This window comes from Belonocnema kinseyi, chromosome 6, assembly GCF_010883055.1.
Source record: "Belonocnema kinseyi isolate 2016_QV_RU_SX_M_011 chromosome 6, B_treatae_v1, whole genome shotgun sequence".
NCBI classification, from domain to species: domain Eukaryota; kingdom Metazoa; phylum Arthropoda; class Insecta; order Hymenoptera; family Cynipidae; genus Belonocnema; species Belonocnema kinseyi.
Window position 1 is genome coordinate 55596871 of NC_046662.1, and position 27323 is coordinate 55624193.

Below are 27323 nucleotides of genomic sequence, written 5' to 3' on the forward strand. Positions count from 1 at the left end.
ATCACGACACAGCATCACGTTAGCCTGCGTTAGTGATCACTCCTTGGAACGTTCAGTAACAAGGATCTCTTAATAAATCGTAGAATCGATTAATGTAAAGTTCACGTTTATTCAAAACGTAAAAACTTAAAATTGAAGGAATACAGTTGTAGTTCGCGATTGATTATTTAGTTATTAACCGATCTGATAAAGGGGTTCTTCGTTAGTTTAACTCTCGTTGTCGAGTGACTGATTTCAAGAGCAGAAATCGGGGTTCAAGGTGGGATCGCAGATGACAAATTAAAGTGGGGGTGCTAGTGACGTACTTGATGTCGCAGATACACAAATAGAAAACGTCCTTAAGTTTTGAGGATGAAACACGCTACAGGATTAAGGATTAGCAAGGGTCTAGTCGGAGAGGTAAAGAAAATCGCAGAGGCGACAAGCTGGACAAAACCCTCAATGAAATTAAATATCTGTTTTTCGAAATCATATAAGACAATTTCAAATAGTAAATTTCTGAAGTGGCTAACATCTGTCTGACCGTTACTAAGCTTATGAAACAGTGAATCGCGCTTGCTAATAGAAAAGGATAATCTTCAAAAATACAACTTTCAAGCAAATACTGAACTCAAGATCTATATATTTTCGTTAAGACTCAGCATGCCAGCCCCTTTGAACGGTCAGGTTCAAAATAATCAAATCTTACTGTTTTTGAATAAAAATAGCGAAAACATAAAGTGATTCGATTACAAAAAAGATCATACGATTTCAGTGCAAGGTACTATTTACATAGATATTATGTCTTATGATCTAAAAATGTAATGAAGTATAAGAGATCAATTATTGAAGCAATAGGAAATGTTTACATGAAAAAAAATCATTATGGTAAACATTGCCTTTTAAAAGGCTAGGCAGCGCTAGTTAATTCGATTGGCAGTGGAGATATTTTCTTCACGCTGCGTTTGTATTCGCCTCGAGAGGTTTTCACTGCAACAACTCGGACAACATCATCATTTCCAGGGTGAAGTGCAATGATACGACCAATAATTCATTGTATTGGGAGACACATTGTTTACACACAGGGTAACGAGATCGCCGATCTTTACGTTAGTAGTTTCGCCGCTATGCCATTTCTTCTTGGCGCTTAATACGTGCAGGTACTCCTTGTACCAACGCCTCCAAAAATATTGACGCGTCTTTTGGACATGTTGCCAAGACGATAAACGTCCTGAAGAAATTTCCTCCAGGTTTTGTTCTGGCATGCTTGTAAATGAGTCATCAATGAGAAAGTGGCCAGGTGTGAGGGCGGCTGAATCATTAGGATCGGAAAGGATGGGAGTTATTGAATGCGAGTTTAGAATTGCTTCCACTTCAATTGCAAACGTCAGTCAATCGTCGTATTGCAAGAATTTGTCACCAATCACGCGAAGCATGAGGTGCTTAAAAGACTTTACGGTCGCCTCCCAGAGACCACCAAAGTGGGGGGTACTCGGATGCACAAAATGCCACGCGATATTTTACAAGGTAAGAGCTCTTTTCACAGATTCATTATGAGATTGCGATTGCAATAAATTTGTTATTTAATCGATTTCGTTTTTAACACCCACAAAATTTGTGCCATAATACCAGTTCTGTGAGTTACGGTATTCAATTCAAATATTTTTACGGGCTGTTGGGAATCTTCTCGACACAAAATCCTTTCATGATTTCGATCGTCAGGGTGTATTAAGATTTTACGATAAATTTTTTCTATATCACCCGTTAGCAGAAAAGAATATGAACGGAAACGAGTGAGTATAGAAAACAAGTTGTCTTGTACTGTACGACCTACCATACGAGTATCAAGCCAGTTGTCGTTTTGGCTGAACCGTCGTAGACTGCGCGAAGTTGCGTTGTCAGACTGGACTCTTTAATCACTGCATGATGAGGTAAATAATAGCCCTCGCGAACAGAGACGTTTTTTAACTCAGTCATGTGATGAATCTCTTCGAATGCCTTTAGATTTTCGATATATTTCGCTTTTATATTCGGTTTTTTCGCTAAAGCTCTCTCGAGTTCAGAGAATCGCTTTTTTGTGGTCGCATATGATTCGTCTACATCGTCTACATTTTCCTTGAACGGAAGTCTAACAATATATATCTTGCTCTCTTGATTCCAACATGTATTCTTTTTATAATGAATTTTGCATGCGCTTTCTTCGTTCGATAAAATCTTTTCCTCAGGGCAACTTTCTATTTTCCAAAATGTGTCTATTTGACTTGCTAGCGACATTGTCAATAGATGGCAAGAGGTCGATTTAAAAAATTGTGATACAGTGATTTTACCCGCTATTATCCAGCCAAAAGCTGTGTTTTGTATTACAGCAGTTTGTCCAGGAATTTTTCTTTGTCCGACGGCCAAAAGTTGCAGAAAATATTCAGCACCGATAATGGCATCGACGATACCTGGTTTATTAAATTTGGGGTCGGCTAATTTAAGATGGGAAGAAATATTTAACTGCGCTCTGTTAGTTGATTCTAAAGGCAAACGTGCGTTTATTTCGTCTACTATCAGAAAATCAAGATCTAGACAGAAAATATTAATACGCGATTTCACGGTGGCGCTTGCCATATATTCTATCCTCGATGACATTAAATGTACAGCGCCAAGGCGAATGTCGATTTTTTGTCTGGTCAAATTTAATTTTGCGGCCATTTGTTTCGTTAAGAGATGTGGTTGTCAGCATGAATCAAGAAAAATTCTGCATTCGTGAGGCGTTCCCTTTTGATCCATTATATAGACAATCGCGGATGTTATGACATTTTCGGATGGTAGGCTTTTTTTTAAAGATATCGCATTTACATGAGCCGACTTGACGGGTTTCTCGTTTTCGACATGCAATAAAGAATGATGTCTTTTATTGCACGATTTGCAATGACTCGATCTGCAATCCTCAACGCTGTGATTTGACATAAAACAATTAAAACACTGAATTGCCCTTTTCACAATGTTTATTTGCTTAGAGACCGTCGCATTTACGAGAGATTCACAGTATTGTGTAAAATGAGAAGCCGTACATAAATGACAGAAAGGTTTCACTTGTGTCGAATACGAGGGTAGATTTCGAATATTATCATTTTGTCCATTTTGCCGTCGATTAAATTGTGGATTATTTTGAGGAACCTTTGAATTGAATTTAACCGATTGATCAAGTTTTTCGCTTTTTATGGTCTAATGAGTTTCAAGAACCTTTCGACGAGAATGCAGAAATTCGAGCAATTGACTCATAGTTAGATGTGCGACTCCTTGAGTTTCTTCCTTCTATTTTAAACGCGATTGTGGATCTAATTTTGAGACGATTAGATCAATTAGAAATGATTCCAAAGAGGGTTTGCTTAAGGAAGTAGTCTCTAACGATTCGATTTTTTCTGCTGCCTTTTCTAATAGGCAAGACCGCAGAGACACTAATTTCTCAAAGTCAGTAAATCTTCTATTACTATAAACTGTCGATTTAAAAGTGTCACTGAAACCAGGCTATTATTTTTATGACCCTTCGAATTTAGGTAAATCCATCTTTGGAACTCGATAATTTGCTTCGACGATTTCTTATTCTAGATGATCTATATGAGACATATCATTTGCAGTAACATTAGATCTTTCAGAATCATGGGAATTCGCGTTGTGAGTTGAAGGATCAGAATTTGAGCCACCTAGACTTGTCTTAGCCTTCCCGATAGCGAAAAAAACTTCATTCTCAAAGTCACTTCCCTCTTTATCTTCTGCATCTAAATCCGTTTCCATAACTAACGAATCGATTTGTGATTGAATCGTATTAAAAAGATCTTCAATGTTTTCTACTCTTGCGAACTTTTCTCGTAATACCTCTACAATTATCAAGCTTTCTGGCTTTTCAACATAGTTTTTTAATTTAGTTACCTTAGTCTATAGAGTTGCACGCTCTCCAACGACCTTTTTGTATGGTGCAACGTTTTCTGGATTATTATGAACAGAATTTATAATTTAACGAATTTAAATAGAGAAATTCAATCACGAAACAATAAATTTGGTTAGGAAGTATACATGGAGATTATGACCCAGATAAGAAGCATGAAAGACTTACGTTTACGTTGGTTGACTTAGGCTGAATTGTTTCAATTGCCGGCTGACAAAGGCTACACTGCTGATATGGTGCGATTCAATGATATCCCAGGATGTTCGATTCGATTATGAATTCTCTCATGATTCTGCTTCCATCCGTGTGATATGACGTGGCAGGATCTCCGTTGCTGTATTTTGTATCAGCAATGCACGATTGTTAGTTGAATGGGACTCAACACACACTTTATAGTTTTGTTTTCGTTAGAAAGTTCAATTTCTGAATTGATTCACTCTCTCTTAAGTGTCACTTTTTCAGATTATGTTTAAAAGCTCTTTTAAATTCGATATTATTTGACACTTAAAGCACAAATGATGGTCCGATCACGTTTTCGTTAAAGTTCATTGATAAGTTTTCGTTATTTTCAAATTCGATATTCGTTTTCGTTATTCGATTACGTTCTTTTCTCATTCGCGACTGTATTCTATCCACAAGCTCGTTTTTTGATAATTGATGTGAATAATTTACGTTAAACTCACTATCCGGCTCTCGAAGGACCATGTGTTGCGCTGCGGATCACGACGCAGGACAAGCTTATACGTTAGCTTGCGTTAGTCATCACTCCTCGGAACATTCAGGAACAAGAATCTCTGAATAAATCGTTGAATCGATTAATGTAAAATTTACGTTTATTCAAAAGGTAAATACTTGATATTGAAGGAATGAAGTTGTAGTTCGCGAGTGATTATTTAGTTAGCTGTTAGCTGATCTGAGAAAGGGGTTGTTCGTTAGTGTAACTCTCGTTGTCGACTGACTGATTTCAAGAGTATAAATCGGGGTTCAATGTGGGATCGCAGATGACAAATTGAAGTGGGGGTGCTAGTGAAGTAGTTTATGACATAGACACACGAATAGAAAACGTCCTTAAGTTCTGAGGATGAAACAGGCTACAGGGTTGAGGATTAGCAAGGGTCTAGTCGGAGAAGTAAAGAAAATCGCAGAGGCGACAAGCTGGACAAACCCCTCAATAAATTTAAACATCTGTTTCTCAAAATCATAAACGACGATTTCAAATAGTAAATTCCTAAAGTGACTAACATCTTCCTGACCGTTATTAAGCTTATGAGATAGTGAATCGCGCTTGCTGATAGAAATGGATAATCCTCAAAAATACAACTTTCAAGCAAATAAGGAACTCAAGATCTATACATTTTCGTTAAGACTCAACACTGCACATTAACTTGATTATTGGAACTTAAATAGGATTTCAAATTTGATTTTAATCTCATTCAAATTTCTTTTATTTTGAATTCTTGGATTTTAAATACGAAAATTTGGATTAAAAATCATCTGTTACGAAAGTTCAAGTATTCTGCGAAAAATTCGTCTAGACAGATATAAAATGCATGTTTTTTCGTCGAAAAGTTCTGGGGCATAAATGAATCTTTCTTCTTCTGTAATTCAACTTTTTTTGTGGTTAAATTTTTTTGATAAAATGTGCAATTAACATGACCCAAAAACTCGATTTTTCTGCATATTTCAAGAAAATTCGATATTGAGCAAATTTTTTAAAATTTATAACTCCATATTATTGCTTACCTTCAAAAACTGAGAGGAGGGTATGTACTTAAAATACCTCAAAGAAAATAATAATTGATCCAACTCAAAGGACTTTATTTCTTATTATCAGTTAAATGTATATTCTTTACATTTTCATATAAACAAAAAACTTATATTCTTACTATCTACCACTACCATCTGCAGCCGGATTTTTATTAGAGGCTCTTACATTTGCTTAGTGGTTTGGCCAAGGGAGAGGAAAACTGCAAAATACCTTTTCCGAGTGCAGCCAATAATCGAAATTTAGTGCTCTTACTTAGTATATACCATCTTGATTTTACGATCGTTTAGCGCCTGGGTAGGTCTAATATTCGAAACGTCTCCCTCGGCCAGTGTTATTTTCCCGAATCCACTTAACTGAAAGAAAAAAGACGGATGTAAAGTCATAATAGTGATTAAAATATCAAACTTATGCTCCTATATATTTTAAAGTAATGTAAATTCTTACCAGGTTCGGGGTAATCTGAATATTAGGTTCATAGATGAACCAAGTCACAGTTTCCGAGCAAGGTGGATAAGCCAAAGAGCCTTCGTAAAATTGATATTCTTTGATCCAACCTTGGTCTACAAAACTTGCTAAGGGAAACGGGGATACATTTGCTTTTGACTTTATGGATTGCACCTTCTTTAATACTTTTTCCACATTTTCAAGTGAATAATCGGGGTCTTCAAATCCACCCTGAAATTTTAAAGATTGGTCGTTAGTCTAGAATTTTTGCTTAAAGACGAATTGATTTTTTTTTCAATTTAGGATCTATTAGGAGCTTGCAAGAGAGTTTAACACATTTTCGAAGATCTCAGTGATTTTTAAGAAATTTTAAAAGTTTTCAAGGTATTTCATTATTGAAATTTATTTCAACGTATTACCAAAGATTTTATTAAATTAAACAAAATGTTAGAATATTTTAATATTTTGTTTTTACAATCTCATCAGAGAAGGTATTAGATTTGTGTAAAATCGGACCCCCCCCCCCCTCACCATTTTTTGTCAAATTTACACATTTTGAGACTCCCTGAATCCAAAAAACAGGTTTTTCACGTATGTACATATCTGTCTGTCTGTATGTGTATCTGTAAACATGATAACTTTTGAAAAAATTAATCTATTAGATTGACATTTGGTACACTCTGTTAGTGTCCAAAACTTGTTTTTTTAATTTGAAAATTCTCTGCACGGATGTTCATAGTATTCAAAAAGACAAACAATTTATCCTAATGAACTTTTTTCACAAAATCAAAAATTACACACGATATGAAAGAAGTCGAGAGAAGAAAAATGTTGATTTTTGAACACCCTACAAGATTATCATAACAAATTTTTGAACTTTTTAAACATTCGAAGATTCACATTTTGACAGCATAAAAACATAACGGGAAACTAAAAATTACATTTTGTGGTTAAACTCTGCAAAATACGAAAAAAGATGAATATAAAAAAAAATTTTGGTAAAGTATGTCCTTTTCTTGGTATTTATCTGTTATCTGTTTATCTGTATTTGGTATTTTTAGATGAAAATTCATCTTTTTGGTTTGAAATTTAACTTTTTATTTAAAAATTCAATATTTTGGTTAAAAATTCATTTTGTTCTTTGACTGAAAATTGATTTATTTTGTTGAAAATTCGTCTCGTTGATAGAAAAATAGTCTCCTTGTTTGGAAATTTATCTTTGTGGTCAGAAATTCAACTATTCGTTTAAAAATTCATTTTTTGGAGGAAAGATTCATAACTTTCTTTTAAAATTCATTTTTTGGTTAGAATTTCCAACATTTGGTTAACAATCTATGTTTTTTGGAATTTCGTAAATGCTATAAATCTAGTAATTTTTGTTTTTATGAAAAAGGTCATTAGGATAAATTGTTCGAATTTTATAATACTATCAATAACCGCAAAGACAATTTTCGAAGTTTCAGAAAGATTTGTCTCAAAAAAATTCAAAATGTGCCCACCTTTTGAATTGTTATCCAAAATAGCTCGCTAACGAACTTGACCTTTAGTTTAAGACATTAAAGAAGTGTACTAAAGGCCAATCTAATAGATTAGTTTTTCCAAAAGCTATTGTGGAAACCTTTTTTGTGGGTATCTTTTCACTTCCAATTCCTCTTTTTCGAAATGTCCATCGATTGTTTTTTTTTTCAAACTTTAGTTATCAACAAAAAAATTTAAAAACACAACCAACATGAAATTCGTAAAACTAGAAATGTAAATAAAAGCAAAAAATTTACATAATATCTCCCTCCTTTTTTAGCTTTCAGTTTGTGCAATAAAACATTTTTGTAGCTTTTCGGAACAACAATAGAATTGTAATTAATCAATTATTAATTTATAATATAGTTAATTCAAAAATCAAAAATAATAAACATATTTTAAAAAATTATTGCAAGTGTATAATTAGTTTGTATCTCTTACATTGATGAGCCCCACTGCAAACACTGCAAGTCCGCCTTTTTTTGACTGAGCTTTCTCAAATGATTTGAAGTTTTTTTTATAAAAATGCAGATGCATCTCCATATCCGCACTATAGAAATAGAAATGATTATATGAAATTTAATATCGAACGTTTTGTCAGGATTAGTGTCAATAAAAATATCAATAGCACATTTTTGACTTACGGAGACATTTGTTTCATCTTGGCATCATACTTTAAGGGCACTCCCCCTTCCTTATTCTTGCGGTGAAAATAAAAATTATGATTATTAGTATCCTTAGTAATGTTTCCATTAAGTACTCTCAAAATCTAAATCACTGAAAACTCTGCTACTTGATTCAGCAATTGAATTTTTGTCTACCGAAACAGTAAAATTTTATTATTTAGGGAATGAAATAGTAAAAATCACAAGATTTCGTTGCAAATTTACTTGTTTTCATAAAAATTCATCTTTTTGGTTGAAAATTCATACTTTTTGAATGAAAATTCTTTTTTTCATAGAAAAGGGATCGCCAGAATTGATCTCTCTTGGTTAAAAACTGCACGATTTATTTGATATTTTAATTATTTTGTTAAGCATTCGAGTATTTTCTTGAAGACCCTATTATTATATTTTTGGTGCAGGATTCATCTCTTGGTTAAAAATTCTACTGCTTTGATAGTTTAAAAAAATTTTTCTGTTAAAAATTCTTTATATTTATTTGAAGAGCTTACTATTACATTTTTAATATAAAATTTATGCTACTTGGTTAAGAATTCGACTATTTAGTTGAAAATTTGACGATTTTGTTAAAAAATTATTTCCTTCGGGCAAAAATTCAACTATTTTGTTAAAGTCATCTTATTTCGTCGATAATTCGAATATTTGGTTAAATGGTTTAAAAAAACCCATTCACTTGAAGTTTTTAATTTTTTTTTAATTATTTCCTTTTGGTTCAAAATTCTACTTTTTAGTTGCAAGTTTATTTATTTTGTTGAAAATTAAAGTATGTTGTTATTAAGAAAAATGTTTAGGTTAAAATTTCACCTTTTTGGTTCAAAATTAATTTCTTTTAGTTTTAAGTTCGTTTTTTTTTCTTGAAAATTTGACTACTCGTTTTGGAAATTTCATTATTTTATTAAAAATTCAACTCTTTGATTCAAAATTCTACTATTTGGTCGTAAATTTAATTTTGTTGTTGAAATTTGAACTATTTTCTTTAAAAAATCATATTTTAGGTTGAAAATTATTATTTTTCGCTCAAATTTGATTCTTTTCATTTGAAAGGTCTGCTATTTAGTTGAAGAGTTTATTTTGTTAAAAATTCATCTATTTTCTAAAGCAATCTTTTCGGTCACGAATTCAAGTGTTTTGTTGAGTATTTGGCTTTTTGGTACAAAGTTCTATTATTTATTTGAAACTTTTTTTTGCATGAATATTGAACTATTTTTTTAAGTCATATTTTTGGGTTAAAAATTTATCTTTTTGGTTCAAAAATAATTTTTTCTTGTTGTTCAAAGTTCGTTCTTTTCATTTCAAAATTCAATTACTTAATTGAAAATTACATTATTTCGTTAAAAACTTAACTATTTGGTTCAAAGGTCATCTTTTCTTGTTCAAAATTACAAATGTTTTGTTGAAAATTCTTTTTAAGTAGAAAATTAGTTGTTTTGGTTTAAAATTATACTATTTGGTTAAAAATTTAATTTCGTTGTTAAGAATTAGATTATTTGGTTTCAAAGTAATTTTTTTTGTTAAAATTACAACTGTTTTGTTGAATATTCTTCTTTATATACAGAAGATTGGTTCTTGTGTTTTAAAATTTTAGTATTTGTTTGAAAATTGAACTATTTTGGTAAAAAGTCATCTTTTTGGGTTAAACATTTTTGGTTAAAAATTCATTCTTTCTGGTTCAAAGTTTGTTCACTTTATTTGAAAATTCAATTATTTATTTGAAAATTTCCATTATCTAGTAAGAAATTTAACTATTTGGTTAAAAGTCATCTTTTTTGGGCAAAGTTACTACTGGTTTGTTTAACATTCTTTTTAAACAGAACGTTGGTTCTTTTGGCTTAAAATTTAATTTTTTCGTTGAAAATTATACTATTAAGTTAAAAAGTTATCTTTTTTCTTAAAAAATCAACTCTTTTGTTGACCGCTCGTCTTTATGAATAGAAAATACATACTTTTGAAATAAAAATTATTTTTTTAAAGAAAAGTGATAACCACAATTTATATTTTTGGTTTAGAATTCATCTCTTGGTTAATAATTCTACTGTTTTTATAGTTTCTTTTGTAGAACTTTTTCTTAAAATTACAATTGTTTATATTATAAACAAATTAAATGAACAAATGCAACAATCAGGGATCCGACAAAATTCGCTTTTTTCGATGTCAATTATTTTTAATTAGGAACATTTTGATAATGTCAGAAAAATTCATAATTTATTAATTATTATTATTATTTTTTTAAACAAATTTAATAAACAAATACATTATTCAACCATTTGTCGCCAGGAATATTAGATTTTTTTAATGTCAACGTTTTTAATTGGGAAGCTCATACTAACTACAGTCTACAGAAAAATTCGTTTTTTTTTTGTATTTTTACTCTTTAAGTCATGAACTTCATGATAACTTCAACAAAATTCATAATTTTTTCATTAATTTTATGATTTTTTAAAATAAATTTAATAAACAAATGTATTATTGGGACATCTGTCGACAGAAAAATTATTTTTTTTCGATTTCAGGCTTTTAATTGGGATCTTCAAATTAAATTTAGCAACATTTACGATAAGTTGATAAATTTTATGATTTTTCGAAACAAATTGAACAAACAAGTGTATTATTCGTGCATCTGTTGACGAACAAAATCGTTTTTTCTGATGTCAGTCTTTTTAATTTTGAACTTCATGATGATTTCAGCAAAATTCATAATTTGTTGATAAATTTTATAATTCTTTAAACACAAATTTAATAAACAAATGCATTATTCGGGCATCTGCCGATGGAAAAAATAGATTTTTTTCGATATCAATATTTTTAAGTTGGGAACTTATTGATAATTGCAGCAACATAAAAGATTAGTTGATAAATTTAATGATTTCTTTAAACAAATTCAATAAACAATGCATTATTTGGTAATTTCTCTATGGACATACTCGTCTTTTTCAATGCCTGTGTGTTTATAAAGATGCATCATAATAATTCAGCTTAGCTTCTTATTAGTTATTATTTTAGTTGCTATATTCATCTTCAATCCTAATTTTTAAAAAATTTAAAAAAAAAAACGAATTTTTCTGTAAAAAAATGCCTGCTCACTGCATTTGTTCATAGCATTAATTAACACTGTAAATAATTATGATCTTAAGAGAAAATATTTGTAATATTATATTGATTCCATTCAAATTTCTTGCAATATATCTTGAAAAAATGTTTAATTATGGAAAATAGCAAAAAGCATTTTTTTAACAAATAATTTGTTCATAAACATTTTTTGTTTCTTGTCTAATATTGAAACATCTTTAACTAATGTTACTCTATGCAACTGGTGATTTCATCCATTTTTCTGTTATTGAAGAAAACTGGGAACGTCAAATAGAAAAAAATTGCAATTTTTTCATCACATTTGCTTATTAATAAAAAAATTGAAAACCTAATTCAAAAATCAGGCTCAACAACTTTCTTGGAACTCTGTTAGCTTTTTTTAATTTAAATTCTTTTCATCGGTTATTATTTATGGCCTTTATTTTTTACGAAAAAAAAGGAAAAGGTTTTTTTTAGATTGCATTGGGAACATTTTATGGTGTATGTCCAAATTTGGTCGTGAGTTTCTTGATTTTATTTTCAGGAATTCCTTACATTGTTTTCGATATGAAATTGGATTTCTGCGGGATTAATTTTAACCTGAATAATGAAGGAAAAATAGATTGAGTTTCTTAATAATTCTCGTATTTTTATTTTGAAGCAATCGCATGTAAATAAGTTCTGTTGTTAAAGGTGACATAGCCTATTTACAAGTTTCGAAATTTGGCATGTTTATTATTTCAACAAAATTGAAAATGCTACAATATCGTGTTCTTTCATTAAAATTTTCTATTTGTCACGTTTTTGTTACTCAAATAGTAAATTGTCTCTTAGACAATTAGCAAAATTTCATTAATTTAGTTTCAGAGATTATGCAAAAAATTGTAATATTTACCTTATTTTTGCCCCAATGAAAAGTGGTTTTTTCAAAAACGTAGTTTCCTTTTAGCGGTCCACCAGTCATCCTTGGAGGTTGTCCAGTCCAATTTGGTTTTATTTCAACTGTACAGGAAAAGCAAAAGAATGTATAAAATAAATGAAAACAGAATTAAATTCATAATTTAAAATGATTAATGCCAAGTACCTGTAGAACCAGTATTCCTCATGGTCAGTTTTTTTGGTAATTTATGAAAATCTGTAATTATTAGTTTTTGAGGAATAGGTGGAAAACCGTTCTTGGGATCTGGCTTAATAATAATGGGAGATTGATGTTTCCCTTTACATTTATCATATTTTTTGCCCCAGTTTTTAGCATCTTTGAAACTGAACGTGTCTGCAAGAAACAAATGAAAATGTAATGCTTTCTTATAAGGGACCATACTTTAATTATTCCGTTTTCGTAGAACATTCACTTCTTGTTTAAAATTCACATATTGTTGCTGGTAATTCCAATGAAATCTTTCTTGGAAGGAACCTATTTTTTCTGAAAATTTGGCTTTTTTGCTTCGAAAATTCATCTTTTTAAGTAAAATTATTGCGTCTCACTTAGATAAAAATGCAACTGTTTCGTTGAAAATTCAAAGGTTTCCTAGAAAATTTACTCTTTATTTAAAATTCGGATTTTGATGTTGAAAAGTTAACTGAAATATTTTTGAATAAAAACTTAACTCTTTTTTTCGTAAATTTCTCTTTTTGATATGAAAATTCGCCTATTTTTTGTAGAGTTTTTATTTTACTTGAACAAAAATGAACTCTTAGGTTGAAAATATAACAATCTTGTTAAAAAGTCATACTTTTTGGTTCAAAATTCTCCTATTTTGCAGAAAATTAACTTATTGTTTTAAAGTTTTTCTTAATTCATCTGTTTCAGAAGAAATTTCATCTTTCTTAAATAAAAATGCAGCTTCTCGCTTCCAAATTTGACACTTTTTTAAAAGATACAATTATTTGGTTGAAAGTTTAACAATTTTGTTGAAAATCTATACTTTTTGATTGAAAGTTTTGCGGTTTTGATGGAAATTTACCTATTCCGTAGAAAAATTACTTGTTTAAATTTTATATTTTGGTGTTGAAGAGAGAAATAAAATCCTTTCTGGATAAAAATTTCACTCTCTTGAAACAAAATTTTTTTAAGTTAAAAATTCATCTGTTCGAAGAGTAATTTAATATTTCTTGAATAAAAATTAAACTTTTTGGTTGAAAATTAAACTATTTTTGAAGAAGTCATACTTTTTGCTTGAAAATTCTAATGTTTTGTTGACAAATTAATTATTTAGTAAAAAATTTATTTTTTGTTTAAAATGTATAGTTTGGGGTTGAAAAATGAACTGAAATCTTTTTCTGATGAAAATTCAACAATTTTTTAAAAAATAAAAATTCATCTGTTTCAAGAGAAATTAAAACTGTTTGGATAAAAAGTAATTACTTGGTAGAGAATTAAACAATTTATTGAAAAAGTCATTCTGGTTGATTAAAAATTAGTCTTTTAGGTTTAAGAATTTAATTTTTTCATAGACAATTATTTCTTGTTCAAAAATTGATATTCTGATCGTCAAAAGTGAACTGAAATTTTTCTTAACAGAAAATTTAACTATTATTCATTAAAAATTAATTGTTTTGATTTCGAAATTCATCTTCTATAGTAACATTTTTTAAAAATAAAAATTGCCACTCTTTGGTTAGAAATGATTCTTCTTTGCTTGAGTATTCAACTATTTTGTTTAAAAGATTTGGTTGATGAGTTTGTTAAGAAATTTTAATAAAAGTTTAATTATTTTGTTTAAATTTAAGTTTAAAAAATTTTAATTTAACTACTTATATAAAAGTTAAACTACTAATGTTAACTGAAGATGTAACTTTTCCATTTTTTCAAGATTTATCTTTTTTTTTTAAATTTGTTTCAAACATTTAATTAATTTGTTGCAAAATTAAGTACATTTTTAAAAAGCCATCTTTCGCAGTATAAAAGACACTTCTTTGTTTAAAATAAATGAATAAACATGAAATTTTAAAGAAAAAATCAGTTTCGACGAGAAAAATAGAATTTTCAATCCAAAAAGATAAATTAAACAACTTAATTTAAACTAAAAGTATGACTTTTCAAGCAAATTTTTGAATTTTCAAGCAAAAAGCTACTTTTTTATCCAAGAAAGAAATTTCTGCTAAAGCAGGTGAATTTTATAATCCAAAAGGCAACATTTTTACAAAAAGGTTGAATTTTGCATCGAAAATGTCATTTATATTCAAGAAAAATGAAATTTTTTAAAAACAGAATCATTTGAAAAAAATATTTTTTTAATCGTTCAATTTTTTCCAACGAAGATTTCAGTACACTTTTCAGCTCCAAAATAAGAATTGTAAACAATATTTTCAGATAAATTCGTTGTCATCGAAAAAAGATTTTAGTGGACTTTTCTGAACAAAATATGAATTTTAAACAAAAGTTGAATGTTCTGCGAAAAGAGCTACATTTTTTATCCCAAAAGACGAATTTTAAACAAAAGTTGAATTTTCTGCGAAAAGAGCTACATTTTTTATCCCAAAAGACGAATTTTTAACAATAACAGTTGAATTTACAACCCAGAAGGATTTCTTTTCAAGAAAATTGTTAAATTTTCAACAAAATAATCAAATTTATAACTGAAAAGATAATCACAAATTACACTAACATTTTTCGTTCGTTTAGATGCAAATGATAAAATATATTGAAACAAATTTTTTTTAATCACTTACTTGCTCCCAAAATCAGACTGAGAAGAATAGTCGCAAACAAGTGTCGCTGGTTCACTTCGAAATTTTGCATTTTCTGAAATGATGTGCAGAATGGAATATTACAACATTATTTTTATATGCAAATTTAAACTCTTCCTAAATTCGCTTGAAGAACTCGCGTTGTGATGAATAAACTGTAAGATCTACAATTCGGATGCTAGTACCTTAAAGAATGAATTCGTTTTTGAAAAAAACCACTATATATATTCCGAGAATATTATCTCACTTATCTTGTTTTCCCAAAGGTTTAATGTGCACCTGATTTTCTCGTGATTTTTTTCCACACGATTCTAAAGTTCGTCGCATTTAAAATTTAGTGATAAACTGAAAATAAAGAGGGAGAGCAGGGGAGTGGGCAAGCACCAACTGGAGGAAAAAATCACATTTTGATAAACTCAAAAATTAAAAAAAAAAGAACAACTGTGTTAGTTTCAGAAGATTGAGCGCGCCTGGAGCGCGCGACTGTTGGACCACGTGATTCACGCTCGATAATGTGTTTACCTCTCACTACGCGCTCGGTATATTTCTGCCACATTTTCGCGCAGGTCCCTTAAAATTGAATTGAATGTTAAGTTTAAAAAATTAGTAGAGTTTTTATATTTTGTTCAGTCAAAAATATAATCGTTTGGTTGAAAATAATTATGTTGTGGTTAAGGATTGAACTGTTTAGTTGAATTTAAGCCGACTTAATTTTAATACTAAAATTTCTGTTGGTTGAAATATTCACCAAACATTTTTTGTTGACATCTTTTTTTGTGGTCCATATCATGTCACATGTGGCAAGTCTCCATGTGGCAAGTCAGATCTGCGGCATGTTACGTCTGTGGCATGCCACATTTTCGGAATACCTCTTCTGCGGGATTATACATCTGTGGCATGTCAGATTCGCGGCATGTGGCATCTGCGGCATGTCTCATCTGCGGCATCTCTACTTAGTGGCTTCTCTCCCGTACGACGTTTCTTAATACTAAATTGACATTTTTGAAGCATCTCTTACCAGTAAAAGTTCTCCCTGTGACCTCCATCTCTTCCAACAAATTTTTAAAGTCCAAATAAAAATGAGAAAACTGAAGAAAGTCTCCCCAGCCGCATCTCACTTCGATAACAAATTTCTTAGTAGTTTAAAAGATGGTAAAACTGCAGCAATTCTTTCCAGTGGTATCTCTCGCTCAAGACAATTTTCTAACCATTTGTAAAGAAGAAAAAATTTCAGCAATTCTGAACAGTGGCATAAATCTCCGTATCCAATTTTTGTACGTAGTTCCAAATATGCTATCTTTGGACGCACTTTAACTTTTTTTTTGTGTGAGACATGAGCTGAGGAGAGATGCCCCAGATGTGAAAATTACCCCTGGGAAACTTGCCGCAGTTTTGCCACTTCAATGTGGACTTAAAAATTTCCACTCAAGGAGATTGAGTTTCTACCAGAAAAGTATAATTACAAAAAAAATCCTGTTTTAATTTTTTAAATACTATTATATGATTTTATATGTAGTAATAGTAATAATTATTATATTTTTTATAATTTTTCATGGCACGCTTTGATGAATAAGCTTCTCATTCCTACTTTCATTCTAACCCACAGCAATCTAAGAGATACAAAATCATGATCTCTGAGATGCTGTTTCGCTCTTTCATTATTAATGAAACCTACTCCTTAACTTCCATGTGAGCCTTCAAGAAATCTCCGAATCAACCGAATAGTTGCATTTTGAATGTGAAAGAATGAATTTTTAATAAAAAAAGTTAAATTGTCACCCAAATAGTATTACTTTCAACGACAATCGTGAATCTTATGCAAGAAGACTGCATTTTTAACAAAGCTGTTGAAGTTTCAACCAATCAGTTTAAGTTAAGCTAGATGAATTTTCTACGAAATTAATAGTGTTTCTAAAAAAAAGACGAATTTACAAATAACCAGTTGAATTTTGTGAGTCAAATAATGCAATTTTTAACTAAAAACTATCAACTTTTAACAAAAAATATCATAGTTGAGTTTTCATCAAAAAAATTTATTTTCAACCAAATAAAACGAAGGTTCAACCAAAAACAGTTGAAATTGTCAATCAAAGAGATGGCTCCTCAACGCATAAAATGAATGAAGCCAAGCTGTTGAATTTTCAATCAAGAATATTTATTTTGTACCAGAAAAGTATAATTAAAACAAAATACTTACATTTTCAACAAAAATTTTGAATTTTCTACGAAAAACTATCTATTTTTAATCCGTAATGAAATATTTAATTTTTAAATTAAAAAAATTAATTTTTGACCATAAACCTACGAATTTCTAACAAAATTGTCTCATTTTCAACCAATTAAGTGAATCTTCAACAAACTAGTTTAAGGCTTAAGGAAAAATTTCTTACTCACATTTTTGACTTAAAACAATCAAATTTTAAATAAAAATAGAATGGTTTAATTTTCAGTTGATAACAATTTTGTACGTCAAAAACGAATTTTCAACTAAATAATTCAATCTTTAACCAAATAGTTATATTCGTAACCTAAAGAAATGCATTTTTAAACATAATATAATAGGTAAACTTTTCAATTGCACAGAATTAATTTTCTACGAAATGTAGTTTGATTTTTTTACTGGGTTGCATTACTATAGCTTGCACTTAAATAAAAAAATTAGAAGAGAGGGACGTTGTTCGAAAAAAGGAGAAAAAATAATTCTTTGAAAAAGGAGTTGGAAAATACCTCTGTCAATTCTATACGCTCTTTATGTAGATTACAAATCTTGAAACGAAAATAATCCATAACGTCAAATTTTTGAAAAAGAACGATCTCGAAAAGTAAAATAAAGACAAAAAATAGTTTTCTTCCTATGTTGAAAAACTTGTTAAAAACCAGAAAATGCTCCGGCAGATAGAGACAAGAAATTTTATGTTCTTGATTACATATGAAACCTCAAAAATATTGTGAGGATGAAAGGTATCCACATGTTAATAAAAATATACAATTATATTTTCTGTCAAACTATGCAACTATGCATGCGACGATCCAGCAAAAGCCTCGTGCACCCTCAGAACACGGAGCGACCCAAGGACTACCGCCTTCTGCATTTTTCCTGCAAGTGTTCTAGCATATTTTTGATATGCAGGGATGCTTTTTAGGCCATTAGCGAGTGAAAGCTTGGCACCTCCAAGAGCGCCGATGATAAGGACGAGTAGTTAAACAGAATATTCCGGGTACAGTCGTTGCAACTCCCTTATAAGGTCTCGATACCTCTCTTTCTTTTCATTCTCCTTGGCTATGATATTTTTGTCAGCTGGTGCCGAAAATTCGATAACGAACATGGTACGCTTCTCGAAGTCAAGAAGATCCATGTCAGGCCTCGAGTGAGCAACAGAAACAATTGTCGAGAATATAAAGTTCCAGAATATGCGGCACTTCTCATTCTCGACAATTGACTAGATTTCCCTAGGAGCATTTAGAGGAGCGATATTAAGGTTAATGCCGTAAGAGTGCAGAGATGGTAATGAAGCACTCTTAGTGCCGCATTGTGCCTTTGAATGTAGGTCGTTCCCGCATGAGTTGGACAACTAGATAGTATGTGAGCTAAATGCTCGGGGTGTGCATGGAACGCCCTGCAGCTATCATCGGAAATGTCTTGGCTCAAAATGTGGCGACGGTATGTTTAGGTGGAAATTACACCGTCTTGGCATGCCACAATGAAACCCTCCGTACCAGACTTCAATCCGGGCGATTTAAGGAAAAAAACGTTAGCTCACAAGACATTGACTAATCCTTCACATTTCTGTGGAAGATACCGTACATCCTCTTATCGAGGAGCTGTTCACGAAAGTTTTTCTCTTGTGCTTTCTTAATCCGGGCTTTCAGGAGTGAATACTCGAGATAGATAAGATTTGATGTATTTTGCTCATCCCTAATACTGAAGTTAAGTCTGAGTGTTTCAGCAGCCTCCTCTGCTGCTTTGTACAGAAACGCTCTTTTGCCCACTTCTTCGTAATTCCTGACCATTTTAAGAAGAGGGTCTCTTCCATTTGCAACTCTATGTGATGTACCCAGAATAATCCTGTTGTGAAGACATTCAAGACTCAATATTCCGCGACCCCCTTGACGGCGTGAGATGTACAGTCGCGGAACGGAAGACTTCAGATGCATGCTTTTGTTCACGTGCATAACCTTTCTTGTCCCAATATCAAGGAATCTGAGCTCGTTCTTCGTCCGTGGAACTACTCAAATGAATAGAGTACTACCGGGATGGCAAGCATGTTCGTTGCAGATACTTTGTTCCTCGCCGACAGTTCGGAAGACCAAATCTGCCGGATGAGACGTTTGTATCTGCTTCGGAGAGTATTCTTTATAGATGTCATATCGTGAATGCGGCTCTGTGGCACACCCAGGTATGTATTAGTCTCTCCAGCGCAAAGGTGTCGTATATCGCTTCTATCAACGAGCTCAGGATCAGGATCTATAAGCGTGATTTTTTACTTTGTTGAATATTATTGCTTAATTTTTAACATTAAAATGAATAATTCTGTTAAAAGGCAATAAATAATAAATTTAAAAAAACTATTCTTAAAATTAGTTAGTTTTTAAATAACAATGTTTTTTAAAAGTCATTGGTAATTAAATTTATATGATTCATTATCTCCATTCCTAAAGCATTTCGTGTCAGAAAAAGAGGAATTTTTAAAATACTTTAGTGGCATTTAGGAACGTTTTCAGGGGAAAGTGCAATCGAGATGATTCATTTTTATTATTAATAATTCATTCCAACTATTTTTATTTGTTCTTTCTATTTTTCTTTTTTTTTTATTTTACCCATGTTATACTTGCTAAGCGAAAGTGATGAATGTGAAGTTATTTTTAGTTAAAGTGTATATTGGTTTACATTATTCATGTCAGTGAACTAAAAAAGGCTAGAACTCAACTTTTCGTGAAAATGTATATAAAAAAGAAACTTTAATTAAAGGAGCTGGAAATATTTCCGTGGATTCTTTTGAAATATTTTCATGTGGGTAAATATTTTTTTACTTCAATTGCGTGAAAGAAAGTAGCTTCAGGGAAAAGATCTATTTTAGAAAAAAATTTTAAAGTCGACTTTTTTCCGATTAAATTCAACTTAAAAAGTTTTTAATTTATAGCTCCATCTACCCTGAAAAAACTTTACGAAATTCTGTTATTCTCTAATCATAATACAAATTCTTTTAAAAAGTCGGGGTATTTTCAAAATTTTTAAGATTAATTTTTTCATGATGTTAAATTTCTCTGTACAGCTAGTTGTAGTAGTAAAATAGACAAACTATATATTAAAGAAAAAATGCAATGAATTGTAATGATATGTTGTCTTGTAGAGCTTTCAAAATGAAATGTTCTTCTTTTTTTGCTTTTTGTCATATCGTGCGTGGTTTGGCTTAAAATGTGCATTTTCGTTTTTTTTTTCTTTTTAATTTTCGAAATGTTATAACTTGGATATTTTTTTATTGACGCGAGTCGTAAGAATAAATTGTTTCATTTTCCTAGTACTACAAACGATCCTACATATAGTTTTTAAATCTTGAAAAAATAGGATTAACAATTTTGAGAATGCTCTAAAGTTTTAAATGTCAAAACAACACGTAAAATGATTTAAAACATTTTTCCCGCTAAGACACTTGCCCCATGCTTATTTTGCAATGCTTTAGACCACAGTATTATATTCAAAAAGTCTCTCGTCCTTTTGGCGTTTAGGAAATATGGGCGTTATGGCTTGAATCTTTAAGGGATGTTCAAACAATCCCCGAAGTAATTTCAAATACTTTTCCCACTAAGTTACTTTTCCCACGTTTATTTAGAATTGATTTCGGATCACAGTATTATATTCAATAAGTCTCCGTTGTTTTTGGTTTTTGAAAAATGTGGGCATCATTGCTGGAATCTCTAAGGGATGTTAAAACATGAATATAAACGTGGAAAACATATTATAGCAGGAAAAATTTTTGATAATATTTTGAGGGTTTTTCATCATCCCCTACCGATTAAAGCAAGAAAATCTTTCAAAGTTGAACCTTGAAACTATTCTGTCTGGAAAAATATTTGAATTCAGTTTAATGCTTGTTTTATCATCCCTTCAAGATTAAAGCAAGGAAATCGACATTTCCCAGCAACTAAAATCAAGGCAAATGTTTTAATTATATTTCTGGGGTCTGAATATAATTCAAAATAAACGTAGGAATTGTAAACTATCAGAAAAAGTTTCAAAAATCATTTTAAAGGTTGTTTTAGCATTCTTTAAATATTAATGGAAGAAAACAGACATTTCGCAAGAGATAATATCACGGGACAACTTTTGATTCTACTGTCAGGGTCAAAAATCCATTAAACATAAGTGCGGGAAAATATTCTAGCGGGAAAAGTTTTCTAAATTATTTTAAGTGTGCTTTTAGAATCCTTTGAAGATTGAAGCAAGGAAATAGAAATATCTCAACAACCAGAATCTAGGGAGATTTTTTTCTTTTACTTTCGGGTTCGAAGATCTATTCAAAATAAATGTGAAAAACATATGCTAGCAGAAAAAGTGTTTACATTTATTTAAATATTTAGCTTGATATCTTTTAAAAATTTAGGCAAGGAAATCGATATTTAGTAAAAACCAAAACGACAGAAGATTTTTTATATAATCTAATCGGCTCGTATATTAATTTACAATATATATGGAAAACAAATTATTACAGGAAAAGTATTCACATTTATTTTAAGGGTTGTATTAAAAACTATTAAAGATTCAAGCAAGAAAGTCGAAATTTTCCAACATTAAAAATCACTTGAGACTTTTTGATTATACTATTCAGGTCGGAAATGACTTTACAATAAATATGTCCTAACAGTAGAATTCATTAAATTTATTTTAAGGATTGCTGTAAAAGCACTGAGGAATAATGCAAAGCGCTTCCTTGACTCTAGTTTTGCAAGGTTTCCTTTATTTTTTTCATTTTGATTGAAATAATATTCTCAACCAACAAATTGCTTTACATGGCGAACAGAAAAGAGATTAGATGGAAAAAGAATAGAGCAAGGTGAATTTAAACATGTTTCCAAATAATTCTTGTGTTTTCATTTTAAACCAGGAACTTGTCAAAACAGTTTGTTGGTTAAGGTGACGAAATATGATCAACATCAATAAATTTACGAGCCTTTACGAGTTTTACAGTGTCACCTTCACAAGGTTTTAATGAAGCAAGAAATGCCGTGAATAAATTCTTATATTTACATGAAAAATTTTCAAGCTTTCACCCATAAAGATTATATCACCATTACTGGGACAGTGTAAAAAGTATGTTTAATACCTGTATTATTTTTGAATTTCTTAATAATTTATAAACAATGCTTATTTTCGTCCTGACAATAATAAAAAATACTCATTAAAAATCTGTGAATGAAACGCTGCAAGATTTTTCCATTTTTTATATTTTAAAACTTTCCGCATAACTTTTATAGCTTTGTAATGAAATTTCCTACACTAATAGAAAAGGTAGTGTTTTTGCACATTTTTAATACGTTTAAGAATACAATTCATAACTTTTTTTTAGCGATTTTATTCAATAGGTTGTGAATATTTTAATGTCCCACATTTGGACAAATCACGTCAGCTTTTTTTCTAACCTTAAAAAACAACTTGAAACTATAAAAACCTAAAGTTTATGATAATAAGATTGCATGTAACAATATAACTCCGAATTATGTAGAATTAAATTTCATAACTTCACATCCCTATAACTCCATACAACCTAATACCTCAAAACTCTATAACAATAAAAGTCCATAATCGTTTATCCCCAAAACCCCATAGCCGTATAATCCAGAAACTCTGTAATCTTATAGCCCCATCACCGTAACAACAACAATTGCAAATAAATCTTCAAAAGTCTGTAATCTCAGAAAGCTACAATAAAAACTTATATTTGAGGCTTAATTTTTGTTTTTCAGAAGCTTTGAACCAGATATTTAATCTTATTTCTCATAAACTTTGGGTTTCCCAAACTAATATTCGAAAACTCAATAAGGTCAAGATTTCCTGCATTGTAGTAACCTACATTTAGTGATATCTAGAAACAACGACGTGGACGCAGCAGGCTTCTGTTTCCTTTAGGGTGCTTGATTTACGCCACTCTGCTTGCCTCTCACAATTCTCAAGGAGCTTTATTTAATTTTATTTATCATAAACATTGGGTCTTTAAAACTGAAATGCAAATACTCAATAAGGTCAAGATTTCCTGCATTGCAATAACCTACATTCGGCGAAACCCAGGAACAACGATGTGGACGCAGCAGGCTTCTGTTACCTTTGGTGTGCTTGATTCCCTTGAGTCCCCTCGCCTCTCACAATTCTCAAGGTGCTTTATTTATTCTTATTTATCATAAACAATAAGGTCTTCAAAACTAAAATTCTAATGCACAATAAGGTAAGATTTCTTACATTTTAATAACTTACATTCAGCGATACCCCAAAATAACGATGTGGACGCAGCAGGCTTTTGCTTCTTTTTGGGTGCTTGATTCACGTGAGCCCCCTCACCTCTCACGATTCTAGGTTCTTGATTTAAGTAAGTCCACTCTTCTCTCACAATTCTCATTGAGCTTTATTTATTCTTATTTTTCATAAACGTTGAGTCTCCAAAACCAAAATTTAAATAAACAATAAGAGCAAGATTTCCTGCATCCCAATAACCTGCATTACGCGATACCCGGGAACAACGACGCGGACGCAGCAGGCTTCTGTTTCCATTTGGGCTGCTTGATTTTCGTGAGTCCCCTCGCCTCTCACAATTTTCAAAGAGCTTCACAATTTTGCAAGTAGTCCTTGCATGTGTTTTCAGTTTTAAAGGGTAAACGCGTTCGTTTCTTGTAAATGACCTTCGTAGTGCTTTTCTTTGGTGTTGATTTAACGCTTGTCTCTCTTCAGATATAGAACTATCTTTTAAATCCTGTTGGAATCTTTCACTCTTTTTTAAGGCTAGAAAAAACAATCTGACGTGATGGGGCAAAACAGGATTTGGATTCGGTTTTAGCCACCCAAAAAACAAATCATTTACTTGGCCTGGTTTAAGGAACCCTCCACTCATTTTTCGTGGTCCTGTATTATTTATTCTAAAATAAACCGCGGAGTCTGCGGTTGTCACTCAGGTGAGCACTCAAGTGTGAAAAAACAAAAGCGGAGCGGACTCTAACAGATTTATTCCCACCCACCAACAGCCAGAATTCGTACGCAATAGAAGAGTACTTTGAGTGAACTCAGAGAAACCGAAGATAACAAATAAAAAAGTTAGGAGCATTATAATAATGATGAAAGATTTATTAGGAAACTGTTTGAGGTTTTATTTTTAAAAAATAGTTTTAACATTTGAAGATTCTAAAATGTTGGGTAAAAGAATATGAAAGACTTTGAGATAATTTTAAAAAGTTCACAAGACATTTTGAATTATTTCCTAAAATGTGTAAAAAGGATAACAAAGATTTAAAAGAAAAATTGTGCCATCTTACATAATTATAGAAAAAATTTGAATAAGTTAAAGAGATATTCACAAGTTTTGAAATAATTAAGAAACAATCAACACATGTAAAGATTTTTTAGAAATTTGTAAAGTTTAACGAAAATGGAACACATTTTTTCAGGTTTCTAGTACAAATTAAAATAATTTTTCATTTTGAAAAATTAATTTTGAAAGATTATTTAAAAACATTTTTAAAGATTTAAAAAAATTTCAAAGAAGAATCTGAAATGTTTAAAGGCAATTTTTAAATGTTGTAGAATAATTAAAAAAATGCAGAAGATTTTTTTATCATTTTCAGAAATTAGAAGATTTAGAAGGTATGAAGAGATGAAAAAAAAGATTCTTATATTCGTATGAAAGTTTAAAATAATTTAATATTTTGAAAAATAAACTTTAAGAAAAAATTAAAAAGGGTTTTAAACATAACAAATGATTTCCTAAAATTTCTAAAAACAGTTGGGAAGATTTTAAAACAAAATGTTTCAATTTGGTAAGATTACAAAATAAAAACGAATAAGCAATGGAGTAAATTAAAAAATTATATAGTAGAATTAAGGAGATTCCAAAAGAATTTTAAAATCTAAAATATTTTTGGAAATGTAATTTTTTAAAGATTTCAAAACTAAACTTTAGGAGCTTTAAAATAATTGCGAAAGTTTTCAAGAGAATAAACAAATATTCTTAAAAGTCCTAAACATCTTTTAAAAAGTATTGAACTTTTTATACTATTTAGTAAAATCTTATCAAATATAAACATTTTTTTTAACCTTCTAGATTCTTTTCTGTCACGTCTGAAATATTCAAAAATCTTTCGTAAATTTTCTCCAGGATCTTATGAAAATTATATTTATATCAATTTAAAAACAACCTAATAATACCTATTTTCTTGTTTTCAATTCTCAGAATTTAATTTTGTGTTCATATTTAAAAGTGTTTAAATATTCTTGACTAATACAAAATAACGTACAAATTAATAAAAAAACAACAAATTATCGAAAAAAATGGCTGCAAATATAAATTGAATATAATTGCAAATTATAAAATTGCCGAATTATGAAATTAATAAATTTTTACATTCCTATTAATATTTCTATTTCTGAATTTTAAATGTGGTGAATATAATGAATAAAATAAAGTGGAGAGCAGGTTGGCTCCTGGCAACTAAAAAGTTTCCTTAGAATGATGATATCAAAAAAAAGTTCATATCATTATTTATAACAAAATAAAAAAATTGTTTTTTTATGTCATTTTGAATTTAATTCCTTATAATTTTCGATCGCTTCAGTTATCGAGCGAAGTTTGATTAAATATACACTTCCTCTAAAGAAGATGTTTAAAAAACTATAAGGAAGTTTTCTGTGAAACCCTTTTTTTTAAACTAAATAAATAAAAAACTGCAAATGCTGGAATGCGAATTTTGGGATTTTCTTCCAAAATAATATAATTTATAAGCCCAAAAATAAGAATTTTCAAAGAAACAGTTAATTATCAACCAAACTCATTAATTTTCTACCAAATTATTTAATTCTTAAGCCGAAAACAAGAGTTTTTCAAAGCGTTATATTTTTAACTGTAAAATATGAATTTTCAACAAGAAAGTTAATTTACAACCAAACTGTGGAATTTTCAAGTAAAATGATGAATTTTATACAAAGTAGTACAACGGTGTTACCGAATAGTGGAACTTTTATTCAAAATAGTGGAATTATTATCAAGAAACATAATATTTGATATCTCAACCGAAAAGATTTTAATCAGAAATTGAAAGCAGTTGAATCAATTAAAAAAGAATTTACATCAAACTGTTGAAGCCTCAACCTAAATGGATTAATTTTCAACCAAACACTTGCATTTTTGCTCAAGAAAGATTAAATTTATAATTAAAAAGATAACTTTTCGAACCAAAAAGACGAATTTAAAAAAATAGTTGAAATATTAATAAAAAACGTTGTTTCAGTCAATAAAATTTTTAACCAAAAAATAATTGAAATTTCAAAACATTTTTACAATTTATGTATTGATTTTAATTGCGAAAAACTCTAAATCTATAATATAAGAGGAGAATTTTCAAACAAAAAGAATGAATTTTCACGCGAAAAAGATGAGTTTTCTTCAAAACATTTATATTTTTAACTCTAAAATATAAATTTTCCACAGAAAAGTTAATTCACAACCAAACAGTTGAATTTTCCAGTTAATCGATAATATTAATCTTATTAATATTTATAATATTTAATATTAAACTATAATATTAAATTTTAATGCATACTTACTTATGTTTATTGAAAAATTAAATTCATCATTTACTATTTAATTAATTACCTAGGCAGTAGGCAAAATGTGAGGTTAGAATAGAATGTTGAAATAAACTACTTTGAAACAATTTTTAGTATAAATAATCAATTAAACGCCAAGCGTGGACCTTAATAACAATATTTTTAATATTAAGTAATTTAATTTAATAATATCTTAAGTTTTTTTATAGGTAAAATGTTAACATGTTGATATTAATTTAATTAATAAAATAGAGACATATACATTTCTTATGAGTTATAATAATCGATTCTTGCTTTTTTAATCTATTTTATAATTTTAAGTTAATTGTACAATTTTACTTTGATGAACCCCATTGGATTTTCTTTGTCCCAGTGTTGGCTTCTTTTGTGTCCGACTAATGGGCGATCTAGCTACTTTAAAAAATATCCATTTTTATT

General features: G+C 30.0%; 1 protein-coding gene across 1 annotated transcript; it reads right to left on the minus strand.

Annotated features, from left to right (window-relative positions):
* Window positions 1–1809: 1809 nt before the first annotated feature.
* On the minus strand, window positions 1810–2676 carry LOC117175402. The gene has a single exon (XM_033365112.1). It carries the CDS (start codon window positions 2674–2676, stop codon window positions 1810–1812), a length of 867 nt encoding a protein of 288 aa, XP_033221003.1.
* Between the last annotated feature and the right edge of the window lie 24647 nt (window positions 2677–27323).

What these genes read in the sequence shown, in the direction of transcription:
- LOC117175402 (XM_033365112.1), bottom strand. Translation starts at nt 2,676, where the DNA reads ATGGCCGCAAAATTAAATTTGACCAGACAAAAAATCGACATTCGCCTT.